This window comes from Emiliania huxleyi, assembly GCF_000372725.1.
Source record: "Emiliania huxleyi CCMP1516 unplaced genomic scaffold EMIHUscaffold_5, whole genome shotgun sequence".
NCBI classification, from domain to species: Eukaryota; Haptophyta; order Isochrysidales; family Noelaerhabdaceae; genus Emiliania; species Emiliania huxleyi.
In genome coordinates this window covers 1,904,039-1,920,360 of record NW_005198244.1, presented here as the reverse complement: position 1 = coordinate 1,920,360, position 16,322 = coordinate 1,904,039, and the positions used below count along the sequence as shown (strand labels likewise).

The 16,322-nt window shown below is 66.2% G+C and overlaps 3 protein-coding genes across 3 annotated transcripts; 2 read left to right on the top strand and 1 right to left on the bottom strand.

Annotated features, from left to right (window-relative positions):
* Positions 1-1,322: 1,322 nt before the first annotated feature.
* Positions 1,323-1,829, bottom strand: EMIHUDRAFT_197591 (hypothetical protein; the record flags this gene model as incomplete). The annotated part of the gene is made up of 1 exon (XM_005767303.1): positions 1,323-1,829. The coding sequence occupies one exon, from the start codon at positions 1,827-1,829 to the stop codon at positions 1,323-1,325; it is 507 nt and encodes a 168-aa protein (XP_005767360.1).
* Positions 1,830-6,786: 4,957 nt separating this feature from the next.
* On the top strand, positions 6,787-11,091 carry EMIHUDRAFT_631944 (hypothetical protein; the record flags this gene model as incomplete). Its single annotated transcript, XM_005767356.1, has 11 exons — positions 6,787-7,230; positions 7,342-7,511; positions 7,580-8,760; positions 8,901-8,959; positions 9,080-9,577; positions 9,701-9,773; positions 9,842-10,062; positions 10,204-10,266; positions 10,351-10,425; positions 10,489-10,534; positions 10,656-11,091. 11 exons carry the CDS (start codon positions 6,787-6,789, stop codon positions 10,868-10,870), a joined length of 3,045 nt encoding a protein of 1,014 aa, XP_005767413.1. The 3' UTR covers positions 10,871-11,091.
* Positions 11,092-12,478: 1,387 nt separating this feature from the next.
* EMIHUDRAFT_448290 (hypothetical protein) lies at positions 12,479-13,596 on the top strand (the record flags this gene model as incomplete). Its single annotated transcript, XM_005767302.1, has 3 exons — positions 12,479-12,516; positions 12,593-12,833; positions 13,020-13,596. 3 exons carry the CDS (start codon positions 12,479-12,481, stop codon positions 13,401-13,403), a joined length of 663 nt encoding a protein of 220 aa, XP_005767359.1. The 3' UTR covers positions 13,404-13,596.
* Positions 13,597-16,322: the final 2,726 nt, after the last annotated feature.

The following is a 16,322-nucleotide window of genomic DNA, read 5'->3' as shown; positions in this document are numbered from 1 at the left end:
CGTGGGTTAGCGCGGGTTAGTGCTCACTAACCCGGCACGGGTCAGCTCGGGTCAGAATGAATGGGTTACCATAACCCGACGCTAACCCGGCACTAACCCAGCGCTAACCCGCGCGGCTGGGGGGCATACGTCAGCATGGGTTTGCGCCGGGTTAGGGGGTGGGTTAGGCCCGGGTTAGTGCAGCGCGCACCCCGGGTTAGAGCTGGTTGGCGAGATGAAACGGCTGCGCGGGCACCCGAGCCGACTCGCGCGATGGAGCCTTGGCTGCGCAGCAGGCCGTTGGATGACAAGCTCCTCATTGAGAAGATCAACAGCATGCGCAGCTCGGACAGGTCCAAGGCGGTTGCTAAGGCCGTCGGCTACACGTGCGCCAAAGACTCGTGCGGCAATGCTCTTTGCAAGGGCCGCACGAACAAGTTTGCCTTTCTGTGTGTTCGGTACCTATGTAGATATGTTGTTGACAAACCACGGCACGGCGGGAAGGAGCGCCGCCGCCAGCGGCGGGAGCAACGCGCCATTGATGCCGCCTTAGCGGCGGATCGAGCTGCACCAGATCAGAGTGTTCCCGGGCATTCACACTATATTCCTGTGATAATTGGGCTGAGATAATTGGGCGATTATATCCATAAGGGATTTCATCCCTTTGGATTGGAGATTCGTGTTTCCGTTCCTTTTTGAAAACGTATATTGCACTCTTCGCTCCGATGCGGCCCCTGCCTGGCCTCTTGCTCCTATGTGGGAGCTATGGCGGGACCGCTATCGAGTACAGGGTGGGTGCGCCGAACGGAGGCGCACCCGGCGCTAACCCGAACGTAACCCCCAAGCCCAACCCGAGACTAACCCGGCGCTAACCCAGCGCTAACCCGCGCTGCTCGGGGGCATAATACGTTAGGACGGGTTAGTGCTGGGTTAGTGCCGGGTTAGCGTCGGGTTGTGGTAACCCGTTCTGGCCCGTGCTGACCCGTGCTGGGTTTGGTGGTGGCTTAACCCGGTGTAACCCGCGCTAACCCACGCTTACCGATAGTGGATAGACTCACAGTTAGGGGTAGGGGGGCGTTGCCGTAGGCCGGCCGCGCTCTGGCAGCGGCGCCCACAGCGCACACGCGAGCGACGACGGACGAGAGGCGCCCTCTCGGTCTCGCCAGCATCTTGCCCTCCCTAATTGAGCATACGATGAACAAGCAAACGCAGATATATACACAGTACATGCTCGCTTTTCCCACACGCCACACAACGGTAACTTGAATGTCACAAGAGCTACAAGACACGAGCCGTAGACAGCGTACAACCCTCAAACTCCAGATTGAACTTGGTATAAATGTTTACCGATAGTAGTTGTCCCAACCCCGGCGGCAAGGCTGCATCACGACCCGAAGCCGCGTGTCGGCCGCACCAAACGCGTCCGACTTGTGCAGCAGCTTGAGCGGCGCCTTGGACGTCTTGAGGATCACGCCCACCGTTTCGTGGAGCTTGCGCCGCCCCTCCACGCTCAGGCCAACAAAGTCGCACGCGTCGCCCGGGCAGGCAGCTTTGACGAACGACCAGAGCGCCCGCCGATGCGCCTTTGCGCAGCGGCATGGTCCGGCCGCCGCTCCCCCGCCTCCGCAGCGCTCCTCTCGCACCACCTTCGCCAGCCTCGCACCGGGCGGCACGGCGTCTCTCCTCCGCCGTCGCTGCGCATCGCGGCGCGCCTGCTGAGCCCGCTCCTCCGCCTCCGCCGCGGCGCAACCAGGGCAGAGCCACTCGCCGGCAGGAGGTGCGGGGAGCGGCGGGTTGAGGCAAAAGAGGTGGTACGACCGCCCGCAGCCGTCGCCGCAGCAGCGCAGCATGTGCGTGGGGTGGTCACTGCAGCCGCACTCCGCACAGGAACTTTCCGGGATGAGGTTGTGCGGCGCAAACGTGGCGCGCGCCCGCTCCCCGCCGGGAAAGTCAACCACATACCTCTGCTTACTCCTCTGGTACTTGACGATCCTGACGTGCACTCCATTGAGCGCAGCGGAGGACTGCAGCCCGGCGAGTCGGGCTAGGGTGCCCCCTTGCAAGGCCACGGCCGCGGGGCAGGTCGGCGGCGTGGAGGGAGGCACGGACGGGGCGGGAGGCGTGGAGGGAGTCGCGGCAGGCGGCGCGGACGGCGGTGAGGGAGGCGCGGACGGCGGCGCGGACGGCGGCGCGGACGGCGGCGCGGACGGCGGCGTTGACGGCGGCGCGGACGGCGGCGTGGAGGGAGGTATGGCGGCGGCGCGGGCCGGCGCTATATAAATTATTATGGCCAGTCTTAGACCAGAAGAATTTTCTCGCGGCGTCGCTCCTCCCATCGCTCCCTTCGAGGCTCGGACTGGACACCAGCGCGGTATGGGACGCGGGACAGATGACGACGACACGCTCGAGCGACACACAGACACACGCAAGCTCACAAGACACACAGCCGGCTAATTCCCTGCGCCCGTCCATTTTACCCGTCGCCCCGACGTCGTAGCTGACAGCCAATGCGATGACAGACAACGGCGTCGACGCCTGCGAGGAGCAGCTCCCGCCGCCGAGGGTGGCCAGCCTCGGCCTCGCCATCAACGGAGGCGGCTTCCGCAGCTCCACCGTCGCGTGTGGCTTCATGCGCGGCCTCCACCAGCTGGGTATTCTTGCCGAGGTACACACTCACACGCTCACCCGAATCTGTGCAACCTTACAGTCTCACACAGTCTGTGGTGATGTTCATCTCACTATTTGTGGTGATGTTCCTTGGCCTGCCTGAGGTGTCGCACGTGACCGGGTGCTCGGGCGGCGGGATCGCAGCCTCGGTGGTCGGCTTCTCCCCCACGCCGCTCGAGCAACTGCTGGGGATGGGCCGAGTACCCTCGCCGCCAGATGCCTTCCCGGACTACTCTGCGACTCCGCTGGGCAAGGTGTGGGTGGCGGTAGGGTAGGGGCGGCGAGTAGGGGCGGCGGGTTGAGGCGGCGGGGTAGGGACGGCGGGTAGGGGCGGCGGCAGGGGCGTGTGGTCGGGCGAGTTGGTGACAGGTGTCTGGGGAGCGTGCACGCACCCGGCCTGCTTGCTGGCAGGTCGACAAGCAGTCTCTCGTGTCGCTCTTTGAGAAGAAGACGGCGCGCGGCGCGGCGCGCGCGGGCACCTGCCGTTGACCCGTCCCCAACAACTTCGTCCTCATCCTTGCCCCCTAGGTGCTCAGCAATGCGCTGGACTGCTGCTGCGCGTGCGGCACGTTGGGCGAGCTGTGTCTCGGTGGCGTGCCAAACACGATGCTCTACGTTTTCAACGAGGCCATCTTTAAGCCGATGGGCATCGACGGTACCGCCACGCCTGCGCCGCATTCCGCACCAGCCGCGCCCGGCGTGGTGAACACACAGGTGCACATCGTGACCGCTGGAGGAAGGGGATGCGCCACTTCTTGGAGACGCCCTCGCCCTTACACGCAGGCCGGCCGCCCCGAGCCCATCGTTACCTTCTCGATGCTGTCCGTCTCGTATCCCGACAACCTCAAGTACATCGAGTCGACGCGCTCTGCCAACAAGCTCGTGATGGACCGGCTCGGCACCAACTGTGATGGCGGCCTTTACACCGCCGAGGACGTCACCACCGCAGCGACGGCCGCCTGCTCTGAGTCGGGTGGGCCGAGGCCGGTGATGTTTGACTATGCCGAGGGAACCGTCGGGCACGCCGCCGCAGCGACAACCATCCCGGTGGAGCGTTGCTGCTGTTGCGCGGTGTCGCCGCGCTGAGCTCGCCGCCGGGTCCTGCGTCTGGTGCGCTTCACGGGCCGCGCTGTGAGCAGGTGCCATACGAGCTCAACCTCACCCCGGGCCGTGTCCCGGTCGGCGAGTTTAATTTGACGCCGCTCAACCAGATGGTTCAGCGCTGCACTGGCGGGGGAGGCTTCACGCTGGCGCACTCGGTCGTCACCGGAAGCGACTACCTGTCGGTGGCCGACAGCGACGGGAGAGCGGTTGAGCCTCGGCTGCCCCTCGGCCGCACCTCGGCCCTTCTCGGGCGTGTAGGTGGTCGTCGAAGACATCAGCTGTTGCAGCTGCCTCTCCTGCCTGCCCGACTGGGGCGTGCGGCGGCATTGCTGCATCGACCCGTGCAAACGCCTAGTTGTGAACCGCGGCCTCAACATTCCGATGAGCGTGCCAGACATGCTACTTAGCGATCCGAGGAAGGGCGGGGCACAGGCACGAATGGCCTTTGGCGACAGCGGCATCATCGATGCGACGGCGATCCTCGCGCTGCTCACACGCGGGTGCCGAGAACTAGCCGAGAGCAGGCCAAAATCCTCCCGAGGCACCGAGCGAGATGTGCCCGGCGCTGCGCAGGTGCTCCAAGATCATCAGTATGATCACCGGCCCCGATGAGTACCTGCCCCTCTCAGACGAAGCGGTAAAGGGAGACCTTACCGCGGGGATGCAGGATTCAATACTGGCGTTGTTTGGGCTCTGGCGCGAGGGCCACGGCGCCGCGTCCAGAACCACCGAGGAGACGCTAGGTTTGCTGCACACACCGGTGCGTGTCATTGCTCGCAGGCGCAACGACGTTCGTCACCCAAAACGCCGTCTTCCCCATCGATGGGCTCCGGGAGATGCGGCGCCAGTTCGACGAGTGTGCCGCCGCAGGGCAACCCCTCGTGGCACACATCCGCACTGAGGCGGTCATCCCGCTGTCCATTCCGTGATCTCGGGTGCTCCTCGGCAAATTCTCGAGTGTTCTTCTCGGGTAGGTGCTCGCGAACCCCTTCCATGGTCTACCAGGGGGGCAGGCGCAGATCCTTCCTCGCCCGGCGCCCCCTAGCCGCCACGCAGTCTCTTCACGGCATCCCGCGTGAACAGGTCGTTGAACTGCTCGTCTGGTACCTGAGCGCACCCCCTGCGTGGTATGAGGCTGTGCCCGAGGCGGCCGGGGTGCGCGACAATGGCGATAATTTTCCGCTCTGCACCACGTTTGCGCTGTATCACCCCGAGACGGTCAACATGATGGCGGATTTGGCGGCATGGTGCGTGCTCTCTTCCTCCGAGAAGTTCCTCTCGTTTGCGAGAGGCTGATGCGGTGGCCTTGGTCGCAAGACGGAGTGGGGAACTCTTACCGCGTGCTTGGTCCGCTGCCCCGGTCGCTCGAACTGGGCCCGCATTCCAACGTAATACTGGGGACGATAGGATTACAATGATCTCGTCAGCCCAATGTGTGAGAAGACTCTCATTAGCCTAATACTAACAGCTCTCCGGAGTGTGACGAGTGCGTCCACAGAGGAGAGACAGAGGTCTCCCGCGTACACACACAAGCTCCCCGAGAGCGAGGGGGTCATAAGACATAAGCACATAACACAAAGGACGGCTGAAACACGCGCGCGGTCCAGGGTTAAGACGCCGCCGGGGACCCCGGAGGGGGTCGCCCCCCTCTCCATCATCTCATGGATTGTGGGAGATGACAGATGTCGTCGGAGAGAGAGATTTTTATTAACCAACAAGAAAGACTTGTCGTCGGCGCACGGCGGTTTTGCGATTGCCACATATGATATCGCGGTATTTACTCGTTGTTCCCCCGATGACAAAAGAAAAAATTTTTAGCCGTCGCCCTCGCTTTGTTTACATAAATAAATAAATGAGCCCGCACCTCCGGTAGAGATGGGCGACGCACGAACACAGTGCGCACCCCGCCCCGCGCCGCAGGGCGTGCATCGCACAGGTGGACTGTGTGACTCCTCGGGTTTCTGTGGGCACTCTTGACAGAGGTGTGTAGTCGCTAAAGAAAGAAAGAAAACAGACAACCCAAGGGAGGGATGTGTAGTCGCAATAAATAAATAGAGCAGTCATCTCCAGGGAGAGATGGGCGACGCACACGAACACAGAGGGTCAGTGCGCACCCCGCCCCGCTCGCAGGGCGTGCAGCACACAGCAACACAAGACATATCTAGGCGCTGTGCGCCTCCTCGGGATTTCTGGGGAGGTAGGAGTGTGTGTGTGTGTGTGTGTGTGTGTGTGTGTGTGTGTGTGTGTGTGTGTGTGTGTGTGTGTGTGTGTGTGTGTGTGTGTGTGTGTGTGTGTGTGTGTGTGTGTGTGTGTGTGTGTGTGTGTGTGTGTGTGTGTGTGCTCGCTCGCTCGCTCGCTCGCTCGCTCGCGCGCGCTGCTTGCGCGATCGCGCGCGCTGCGCGAGCCGCCCTGCCCGCTGCGCTGCTAGGGATGCGCTGCGGGAAGGGCTCGGCGGCGCAAAAAAAAAGAAAGAAAACAGACAACCCAAGGGAGGGATGGGAGGACGGCACGCCGCCACCACACAGGGATTTTAAGGAGAGGTGTGTGGTGCGCTACGAGCGCAAAAGAAAGAAAGAAAGAAAACAGACAACCCAAGGGAGGGATGGGAGGACGGCACGCCGCCACCACACAGGGATTTTAAGGAGAGGAGTGTGATGCGCTAGCCGTCGCCCACCCTAGGGAGTCTGCCTCTTCCTATCTCTTTTCGCAGTCTCTCGCCGATTCTCGCTGCAACCTTCATGCCACCTCGCGGCCGTCCCACTCTCGTCGTTCTCTCCCTTGTCACTTCCTCCTCTGTCGCGTCATTCTCTTCTGCCTCGTCCTGCGCCGCCGCCGCCTGCCGTTCCCTTGTTCTCTCGGCTTCTTTCGCCTTTCGGCGCAGCTCCGCCCTCCTTGCTGCATATCCTGGCCCCTCGAGTCTATCGAGCTCCCCTCGCGCAAGGACCACATTTCTGACTCCCACTCCGATCACGAGCGCATTCTTGTTTACGGCGTGCGTTGAATTCTTTTTGGTTGTCGAGTCCGGCGGCAGTGCAAATGCCAAGCAGGGGCCACTCCGAGGCACAGATTCCTCCTTCGCTGCTACATTCGCAAAGCTCGTGTAGCCCTGGCGCTGTGCAGGCCGCCCGCGCTGCCAACGGTCGCTCGGTCGCAGCCGCCCGAGCACAGATTGCAGAGACCGTGCTTGAGGAGGTGGCGGCGCCAGCGCAAGCAGAGGGCAGTGGCCGAAGCGACGAAGCCAGTGGCGACGGTGGCGGCGGCGCTGGTGACGGTGGTGATGGTGGGAGCGTCAGCAATGGCCTGGGTGACGTGCCAGCGACGCCGGCCGACAAGACCCATAAAGTCCTGACGCGGGAGGCAGCGGCGCGCCCGGGCGTCGCCGCAGTGGCAATGCCAGAGGACGCCGCTCTCTCCGCACTCCAGCTGCAGCGGCTGCGCACGACGCTCGCGGAGTCCGAGTGCGAGCTCAGGCTTGCGGAGGAACCAGCGCCGTAGAATTTCAATGCTGACCAGCACACCGCAAACCCTCATCGCTGCTGTGGACCTCACTGCCGCTGCCCTCACCGCCGCTGCCTTCACCCTCCCGTGCAGGAGCGCGCCGCCTTTGAAGAGGCGCTCGAGGAGGAGCGCGCGCGCACGGCGGTGGCGGAGGCGGCGCGCGTGGCGGCCATCGAGGCGCTGGAGGCGGAGCGGGCAAAGGTTGCCGCGTTGGAGCGGCTTCTCTCGCACATGCAGGACGACCAGATCCAGCTGCAGCGCAAGTGGGCGACGCCATAGATGCCGTGGCCCATTCACGCCGTGTTTTGCACGCCCACGCCGTGGCCTGCAGGTGGGCAACCTCAAAGAAGCTCGTGGCCGCGGCGGCGAAAGGGAGATCGACACGCGCAACCGCCGCAAACGCGTCGGCGTCGCGTGCCACCGCCGCCGCCAGCGGTGGCAGCGGCGGGTCCGGCGGAGGCCGGTCGGAGGGTGGCGCTCCCTCTCGCGACCAGAAGACTGCCGCCGCGCCAACCGCGCCCGCCGCCGCCGCTGCCGTGGCCAGGCCGTTGCCGGCGCCGCTGCCTCCGCCGCCGTGTGCGGAGCTCGAGGGCTGGCTGCTCGTCTGGCTCGACCGGCTGCAAGTGGGCGATGCCGACGGCGCCGCCAGACCCGGCGATGCCCAGCCCGCCGGCGGCGAGGGCCCGTCTCTCGCCACCTTGGTCGACGGAGCCGCCTCCGGGCCGCCACCTTCTGGCGACCCAAATGGCGAACAAGACGGCGCCGGAGGCGGACACGGAGGCGGAGGCGGAGGCGGACACGGAGGGGGAGGCGGAGGCGGAGGCGGAGGCGGAGGCGGAGGCGGAGGCGATCCTGAGCGGTCGGACCTGTTTGCGCGGCTGCAGCTGACCCCGCGCGGAGGCGGAGCGGAGGGGCTGGTCGGCCGCGGCTTGCCTGTGCACGCGCAGCCGTCGTGGCTGAGCGTGTCGGGCGAGCCGCTCGCGCCGGTGCACTCGCAGCTCGGCGTCCCGTACAGCCGAGGTGCAGCCGAGATGCAGCCGAGAGGGAGGGGAGGCCCCGCTCTGAGGGGAGACGCTCACGTTCCCTCGCCGCCTCCCCTCAGGCGAGGGCGGCGAAGGCGTGGCGTGGGGGCAGCCCTTCCTGCTGCCGGTGCCTGCTGGCGCGCCCCTCGTTCTGACCGCGACGCTCTGCCGCACCGACTGGGAGGGCGGCGGCGAGGCGCTCTGCGGCTCTCGGCCGGAGACCCCCGCATCGGGACGACCCGAGGTCAGCCGAGGTCGGCCGAGATCGTAGGCGCTCTGCGAGGCGTTCGGCGACCTGCTCGGCGCAGGCGGCTCCTCGCCGCTCGAGCCCTTTGCGGCGCTGCGCTGCGCGTGGCCGCTCACACCGCTGCAGCGCGGCGCGGCAAAGAGCGGCGCGACACCAGACGGCACCATCCACCTCTCGCTCGAGTGGCGGCCGATGCAGGGGGCGGGCGGCAGCGCGTGCTCGCTCGGCTTCCCGCCGCCGCCGGTACCGCGGCGCACGCCCAGCCAGCCGCCGCCGCCGCTGCGCTCGATGCTCGGCGGAGAGGCGGGGAGGGCGCACCAGGCGGCGGCGGAGCTCGAGGAGGAGCAGTAGTTCCTCACTGGTGAGTCCGCAACCACTCCTAGGCGGAGCTCGCGGAGAAGCCGCTCGAGGAGGAGCCCCTCGAGGCCCTCTCCCTGCAGCGGTGGAACGGCGCTCTCTCAAGCTGCGCCTCGCTGCAGGCTTGCCCAACCCACCGCCACCTCCCCGCTGTACCCCTCGCCTGCCCCGGCCCCTGACCTCCGTCCCCCGCTCGTGCTGCCAGGAGCTGCCGCGCCCGCTGCTGCGCCGCATGCTGCGGGCGGGCGTCCCGCTGCAGCACCGCGCGCATGTCTGGCGGGCGTGCGCCGCGCTTGCGCGGGCAGACGGCGCGGCAGCGGGAGAGGACGAGCTGAGCCTGAGGGCAGCCGCAGCCGCCGGCGGCGACGGCAAGGGCGACGGTGGCGGCGGCAGCGAGGGCAGCGGCGGCGGCAGCGAGGGCGTTTTCTCCCCTGCTCTCCCGGGCGAAGCTGCGGCGGCGGGGCCGCCTGTCGGGCTGCGCGAGATTTACGCGGCGCACGTCGAGGTCGGAATCTCGCGCTCTGAGACGGAGGAGGCTTCAGGGCTGTCTGCGGCGCAGCGGCGCGAGAGGCTGGGCGCGCGCATCTCGCCCTCCGAGATCTCGCGAGATGACCCGAGATTGTGCCCTAGGCGCGAGGTCGAGCAGGACTTGCTGCGCACCTTTCCAGAGCACGCGCTCTTCTCGTCGCACGCGCGGCAGGCGGCTATACACACCTGTGCATGTGTGTAGGCACTTCCCTCTTGCGCATACCCACGCTTCCTCTCTCTCCCCCCACCCCTCCACCTTCCCCACTCCTCTCCACCCTCCCCGCCTGCCCGCCCCCAGGGCCTCGTCCCGCCGCTGCGCCGGCTGCTCCTCTGCCTCGCGCGCCAAGTGCCGACTGTCGGCTATTGCCAAGGCTGCACCAGCCTTCGCCGCCTCGACGGCCGCGAGCAGCGTCTCTTCACGCCGCGAGGCCGTGAGCAGGCATCAATTTCATCGCCGCTTTCTTGCTGCTGCATGCCGATGAGGGCACCGCTTTCGAGCTGCTCGTCGCGCTGACGTCGCAAGCGGCGCTGCTGAGGGGGATGCACACGGCGGACATGCCCGCACTGCACGCCGCCCACGCCGCCCTCCTCTCCTCGTTCGAGCAGAGCATGCCTCAGCTGATGGCGAGACTGCGCGACGACGGCGTCCCGCTGCGGGAGGCGAGCCTCTCCCTCCTCCCTCCCCCCTCCCTCGCCCCTCGCCCCTCACCCCCTCGCCCCTCACCCCTCACCCCTCGCCCCTCACCCCTCACCCCTCGCCCCCCCCCCCCCCTCACCCCCTCTCCCCCCTCCCCTCTCGAGGCGTCGACCCAGTGGCTGCTGTGCGCGCTCGTCGACGTGATGCCTCCGGGCGCTGTCGGGCGGGTGCGGTGGGGCCCGGCCTGGCTCGACCGACCGCGTTAGTGAGGAAGCAGCCCCTTCACGCCGCGGCCCTCCCCGCGCGCGCAGGTGTGGGACCTGATGTTTCTCGACGGCGCGCGCGTCCTCCTCCGCTCCATCGCCGCCGCCTTCCGCCTCCATGAGGCTGGCCCCTCGCCACGCCCCTCGCGGCGAGTGGCGCCTCTTCACGGCTCTAGCCGTGCGTAGGCGGCCCTCCTCGCGGAGCACGCCGACCTCGCCGACTCTGCCGACGGCGCGGCGTAGCCAGAGATGGAGGAGAGAGGGCCGAGATAGTATGGCGACACCGCGAATTGTGCTGCTACCGCCTCTCCTCCAACCCCCACCCCGACGCCCCATCACGCCCGGCCGCGTAGGCGGCCTCAAGGCGGTGCTGCGCGCGGCGACGCCGCGGCTGCTCTCGCGCGCGATGAGCCAGCAGGAGCTCACGCGCATCTGTGACGAGGCGGCGGGCTCCGCGGGTCTCGGCGAGGTCACGGCGGCCACCAGGGCGGCGGAGGGCGGCGGCGGGGAGCGGCCGTGGTGGGCGCTCTCCCGCGCCGCCCTGTCCGGCGAGAGGTCGCCGGGGTAGGCCAAGGACGACCACCGCCGCTATGGCGCGCTTGCCTGTCACGCTGCAGCGGGAGGGGTCGCCATCTTGGGCTCGCGCGCAGCAGAGAGGCGCACCGGGCAGCACACAAAAACGAAATACACGATCGACGATGATCCAACCGATTGAAGATCCCTCACTCACCAAGATCGTGCAGGACGGGATCACATCTTGACTATCTCGTGCATGGAAATAAATAAAACAGAAACCAGGTGCAGGTGTGGGTCGGTGTGTGCTGCGGGCCGACGATTGTGTACTGCCTCGGATCGATCGTGACGTGGGTCGTGGCCCGAGTCGCCCCCGGCCGTTCTATACGTTAACAGCGCGGAGAATGGCGGACACGACTCGAGACTTATAAGGGTAGATACCCCAGCGAGTGGCACATTCGCTGCGCGAAGGTAGAGCGGCGTCCAGACGCGGCTGGCGACCAAGTAGGCGGCGGGACGCGGGCGTGGCCTTTCTTTCTCCGTTGCACTCTCTCCTCGGACGTGCTGAATGAAGGGTGCTTGCTGGTGTGGGAGGCGCGTAGGAGGAGAGGAGATTGAGAAGAACAGTGGACGGACGGAAAAACACCCCCCCTTCTATGCCTGACCCTGGGCATGCCTCTCTGGGGGTGGGCTGGGTCGGCCACCTCCGGGGCTGCAACTCGCACGGTGGGACCGCTTCCGGGCGAGCATCCGAGGCCTGCGGTTGTCCCTTCGCTGGGCGCGACCGCCATGGAGATCCGCTGCACACAGAACAGTGTTTTTGGCGACTATTGCTCGCTCTCTGTGCAAACGCAACGCCAGAGGCCGTGCTTGGAGAATGGGTCGCGATGCTGCTGCGCCAGTGGATTGAGCCGCTCCGCACACTCCATCGGTGAGCTGCGGTGGCGCGCCGGCCGCTTCATGCATAGCTCTCGGGCGAGCTCCCGCAAAAGCGTTTTCCGTCCGCCCGTTTCATCGAGTTTGCCCGAGTGGTAAAATGCAATCGAATTTGCCCGAGTGGTAAAGTGCAACTTTGGCATTTGGTAAAAGTTGCCCGAGTGGTCAGTGGGGAAAAAACCAAAGCGGAAAGGTGGCCCCAAGAGCTAACGGTCAACATCCCCTCCGGCTACGACAATGTGAACCTGATCTGGTCCTCACGGGGTTGACCCGTCTCCTCCAGATCGAGACGGACTTCATGAACGGCCGAGCATTATTTCTTCATTACTATTATTAATTGATGCTTTTTGCACGGCTGAGCCCCCCCCCCCCCCCTCCCCTGCGCCCATTCCCTGCCCTCTCCCGCCACACATTCCGTCAGAGCCCCCTCCCCTCTTGCACAACAGGAATTTTGGACAATTAACCAGACGGCTACGAAATGAAAATGATGGGCTTGCCCATCCCGGAGTGGTTCGACCCCACACAAACCCGAGACGGTGATGGGAGGCGTCGTACGGTGATCTCAGGCCCAGTGAGGTAGTGCATCTGACTACCCCGGATCCTGCTGAACAAGCTCCTCTTGTAGCTCGATCGGTCACACCGCCATCGCCGACGGGGAGAGGGGGGACGACACTGCTTCGGCAGCGTGCACCTCGATCCTGTACCGTGTTTGTTATGACCCCCCCCAATGAACACACCAGTGAGGGAGGGCGAGACGATCGAGGGGTCCCGTACCGCGCGGAATCGACCCTATCCAGTGCTCAAGTGCTCAAGATTGAGAACTCTGCACGCGATGAGCCAGCCAGCGGGCGGCCAAGATCAGATCTCACCACTATCCGCCGACCAGCGTGTTTTTGGCAGTCGAGATGGCCTCCGAGGCTACACTCCACGATCCCTCCTCGAGCCCCTCCCTCAAGCGCCCCCGCGACGCGGACGATCCCCTCATCCCGGTGGAAGAGCCGCGATCGCCCCCGCAGTCGCCAAAGAACGGCGGCGGCTCCACCGCTGGCGCCGCTGGTGCACCCGCACCGCTGCAGTCGCAGGTGGCGGACTGGGCGGAGCAGACGGCGGGGTGGGCGGCGGAGGTGAAGGAGGCGGCGGCAAAGGTGGCGGCGAGCGTGGTGGAGGGGAAGGTAGAACCAAACGCACCGGCGGCGGAGGTCAAGCCACCGACGCCGCAGCGGCGCCCGTCCGGCGGAGTCGAGCGGCGCGAGTGGACCGCCGAGGAGGACGAGATCATCAAGGAGGGGGTGCGACAGTTTGGGCACCGCTGGCGCCGCATCTCGTCCCTCCCTCAGCTGCACGGCCGCTCCGACGACGCCGTCCGGAACCGCTGGTCGCGGCTCGCAAAGGGGAGCGAGGAGGGCGCGGAGGAGCGCACCTCGGCGTCGGACCGCACCTCAGCGCCAGAGGGGGGCAGCCAGACGGGCGGCGAGGGCGGGGTGGGGCTCGGCCTGCTCGTCGTCGCCAACCTCTGCCGCTCGCTCGCCACGGACGGGGGCGGCGCGAGCTCGGATGAGCCGTGGGAGCAGCACGCGCCGCTCGTGAACCTGAGAAGGGCGCTTTCCGCGGGCAGCGCCGCAGAAGGCAGCGGCGGCGATGCCGGCGTGTGAATTAGCAGCTGCGCCGAAACTCTCTCTGTACTCTGACTCTGTCTCTGTCTGCGTCTCGACCCGTCTGCTGAGTCTGATGTGTTTGCCCCCCGATCACTTAGCGAGATGCAATTTTGGAGCTCGGCCCTGTCCTCTCCTCTGTAGTGGTGTCTCCGGCTCACATATAATTTATCATGGATCACACATATAAAATCACCATGCCACATCATCGTCATCAAGACCACCCTATAGCAAAAAGTCCCGCAGACCAACATTGAACATACGCAGGATACTGCAGAAGTCCCAGAACACAGAACACACACACGACAGGACACCAGTCACCACACGCACACCGTCCACCGTCGCCACTCTCAATTCTCTCAAAACTCTCTCCCAACGACAAACCCCCAACAAAGTTATGTCTTATGAGAACAGTTTTTGTGACGCGGATTTGAGATTGAGTGTACACGTTAAAATTGTAGAGTCAAGAGTGTGTTTTACGCACACCACGAGAGTTTCTGCTTTCTCTCGCACCGACCACCGTCTCGTCTCGAGCTGGGGGAGTCCGGCGCGAGGCCTGGCTCATCAACGTTTGAGTATAATAATGGTTAATGCCCCACACAATGTCAAAAATACTCGCATTTAGCGAACCGCAAACCCTGATCGCGATCCCCGTCGGCACACGGCAGTCGGAAGCTCTGAACGAACCCCCGAGCACGAAATGCCAGTGTCATGTGTGCAGCAGAGAGAGAGTGAGAGGTGGGGCCCAGTCCCCCCCCCCCCCTCCCCTCGGACCCCCCCAACCCCCACCGAAACCGCGGACTAGACCGCGGCACACTTACTCAAGACGAGCGCCATGTACAAGGTGCAGCGCGCGCAGCCCCGTCGCGCGCGTCCAGAGTGGGTGCACGAAAGACGGGCGCGAACTCACTGCGCGGCTCCTCGCACTGGCCCAGCTCTCCAGACAAGAGCATGTGCCCTGTGACTGACGCTGACGTGTCCTGTACGTTCATGCAGCGAGACTGCTGCATGCGGCCTTGTCACGTCTGCGGGGTCGGGCCACGGCCAGCAGAAAAATCGCAATGCAGGCGAGGAGCACGCCTCCCACCACAATTCCAGCTATCGCTCCCGCCCCCAGGCCGTCTCGGCCCTTCGACACTCCGAGTGCTTCGTTCGTAGCCGTCATCTCCGCCGGAGGGCCGCAGATGAGCGGGGAGCCCGACGGGGTGAGATCCGAGTTCGTGGTGCAGCCAACAAACGTGATCCTGTCTTTGCAATACGTGTACTCGTAGAGGCCCGGGTAGTTGGGCGAGGCGCGGTAGGCGACCACGTCGCGGCAGGAGGTGATGAGGCCGTTGAGGAGGCCGTCGCCGCACGCCTGGCCCTCGGTCTGCGCGAGCGTCTTGTCTCCGTCGACGAGTTGCGTAGAGAGAAGCGGGCATTCGGCGGAGAGAGCCTCCGAGGGCGGCGGCGAAGAGGGCGATAGCGGGCTTGGCGGCGGTAAAGGAGGTGGGGGCGGAGGTGGTGATGGTGGTGGCGGTGAGGGGGGCGGCGGCCAGGGAGGCGACGGCGAGGGGGGCGGGGCCGGTCCCCTGCCCGGTGGGTACGGCGGCGGGTGTGGCATAGCTCCAGGCGGGTGCGGAGGCGGCGAAGGCAGCGGCGTCGGCGCCTTGCCGGGCGGCTGGGGCGGCGGCGAGGGCGGCGGCGGCGAGGGCGCGCTTTCGGGCGGGTACGGCGGCGGCGAGGGCGGCGGCGTCGGAGCCTTGCCGGGCGGGTACGGCGGTGGCGAGGGCGGTGGCATCGGCGCCTTGCCGGGCGGGTATGGCGGCGGCCGGGGCGGCGGCGTCGGCGCCTTGCCGGGCGGCTGGGGCGGCGGCGTCGGCGCCTTGCCGGGCGGGTACGGTGGCGGCGAGGGCGGCGGCGTCGGCGCCTTGCCGGGCGGCCGGGGCGGCGGAGCTGGCGCCTTGCCGGGCGGATACGGCGGTGGCGAGGGCGGCGGCGTCGGCGCCTTGCCGGGCGGCCGGGGCGGCGGCGTCGGCGCCTTGCCGGGCGGGTACGGCGGCGGCTGGGGCGGCGGCGAGGGCGCCTTGCCGGGCGGGTACGGCGGCGGCCGCGGGGCGGCTCCGGGTGGGTACGGCGGCGGCGGCGGGGGCGGGGTTGGCGGCGGCGAGGGGGGTGGCAGCGAGGTCGACGGCGGGAGCGGCGGCGGCGGCCAAGGCGGCCGTGGGCGGAGCGGAGCGGACGGCGGGGGCGTGGGTGGCGGCGGCGAGGGCGGAGATGGCGAGGGCGGCGGCGTGGGTGGCGGCGAGGGCGGCGGGGGCGTGGGCGGCAGCGAGGGCGGCGAGGGTGGCGACGACGGCGGGGCACACGAGAGCTTGGGTCCTCCTCTGCAGCACACATTCCACGTAGCGAAACCCGGCACGGTGGAGTTATCGTCGTCCGTCAGTTCGTAGTAAGTCGTGCGGTCTCCAACAATGGTACCTGCCTTGGTGACCGGGTCGAATTCGTAGCCCACCGTGGTCTTCGGATCCGCTTGAACAAAGGTGGCTCCGCACTGCCGAGTATTCAGATTCGAGAACGGAAGGTCCTCTTCTTTGCATGGTGTCACTCTGCCGTCAGTCCCAGACACAAAGTAGAGCTGATTGCAACCGAGACCTTCGTCTCGACCCTGAAGCGACGGATCTGACGTCGCTCTGACGCACCCTGGCGTAAGACAGCCGATTTTGTCGGCATCGGCATCGGTCGGTTTGTAGTAAGGGCACGAAGCTGTGCATTCGTCCAGGGATGAGTACCACGACACAGCCAAGGGAGAAAATGGATTGTTCAAGTTGTTAGCGCAGAGCACTTGCCGCGTGCGAGCTTCCATGGTTCCGAAGCAAGTAAGAGGATCAGAAGGCGGAGAGGGCGACCGTGGTGAGGCAGGTGGTGACGGCGGGGAAG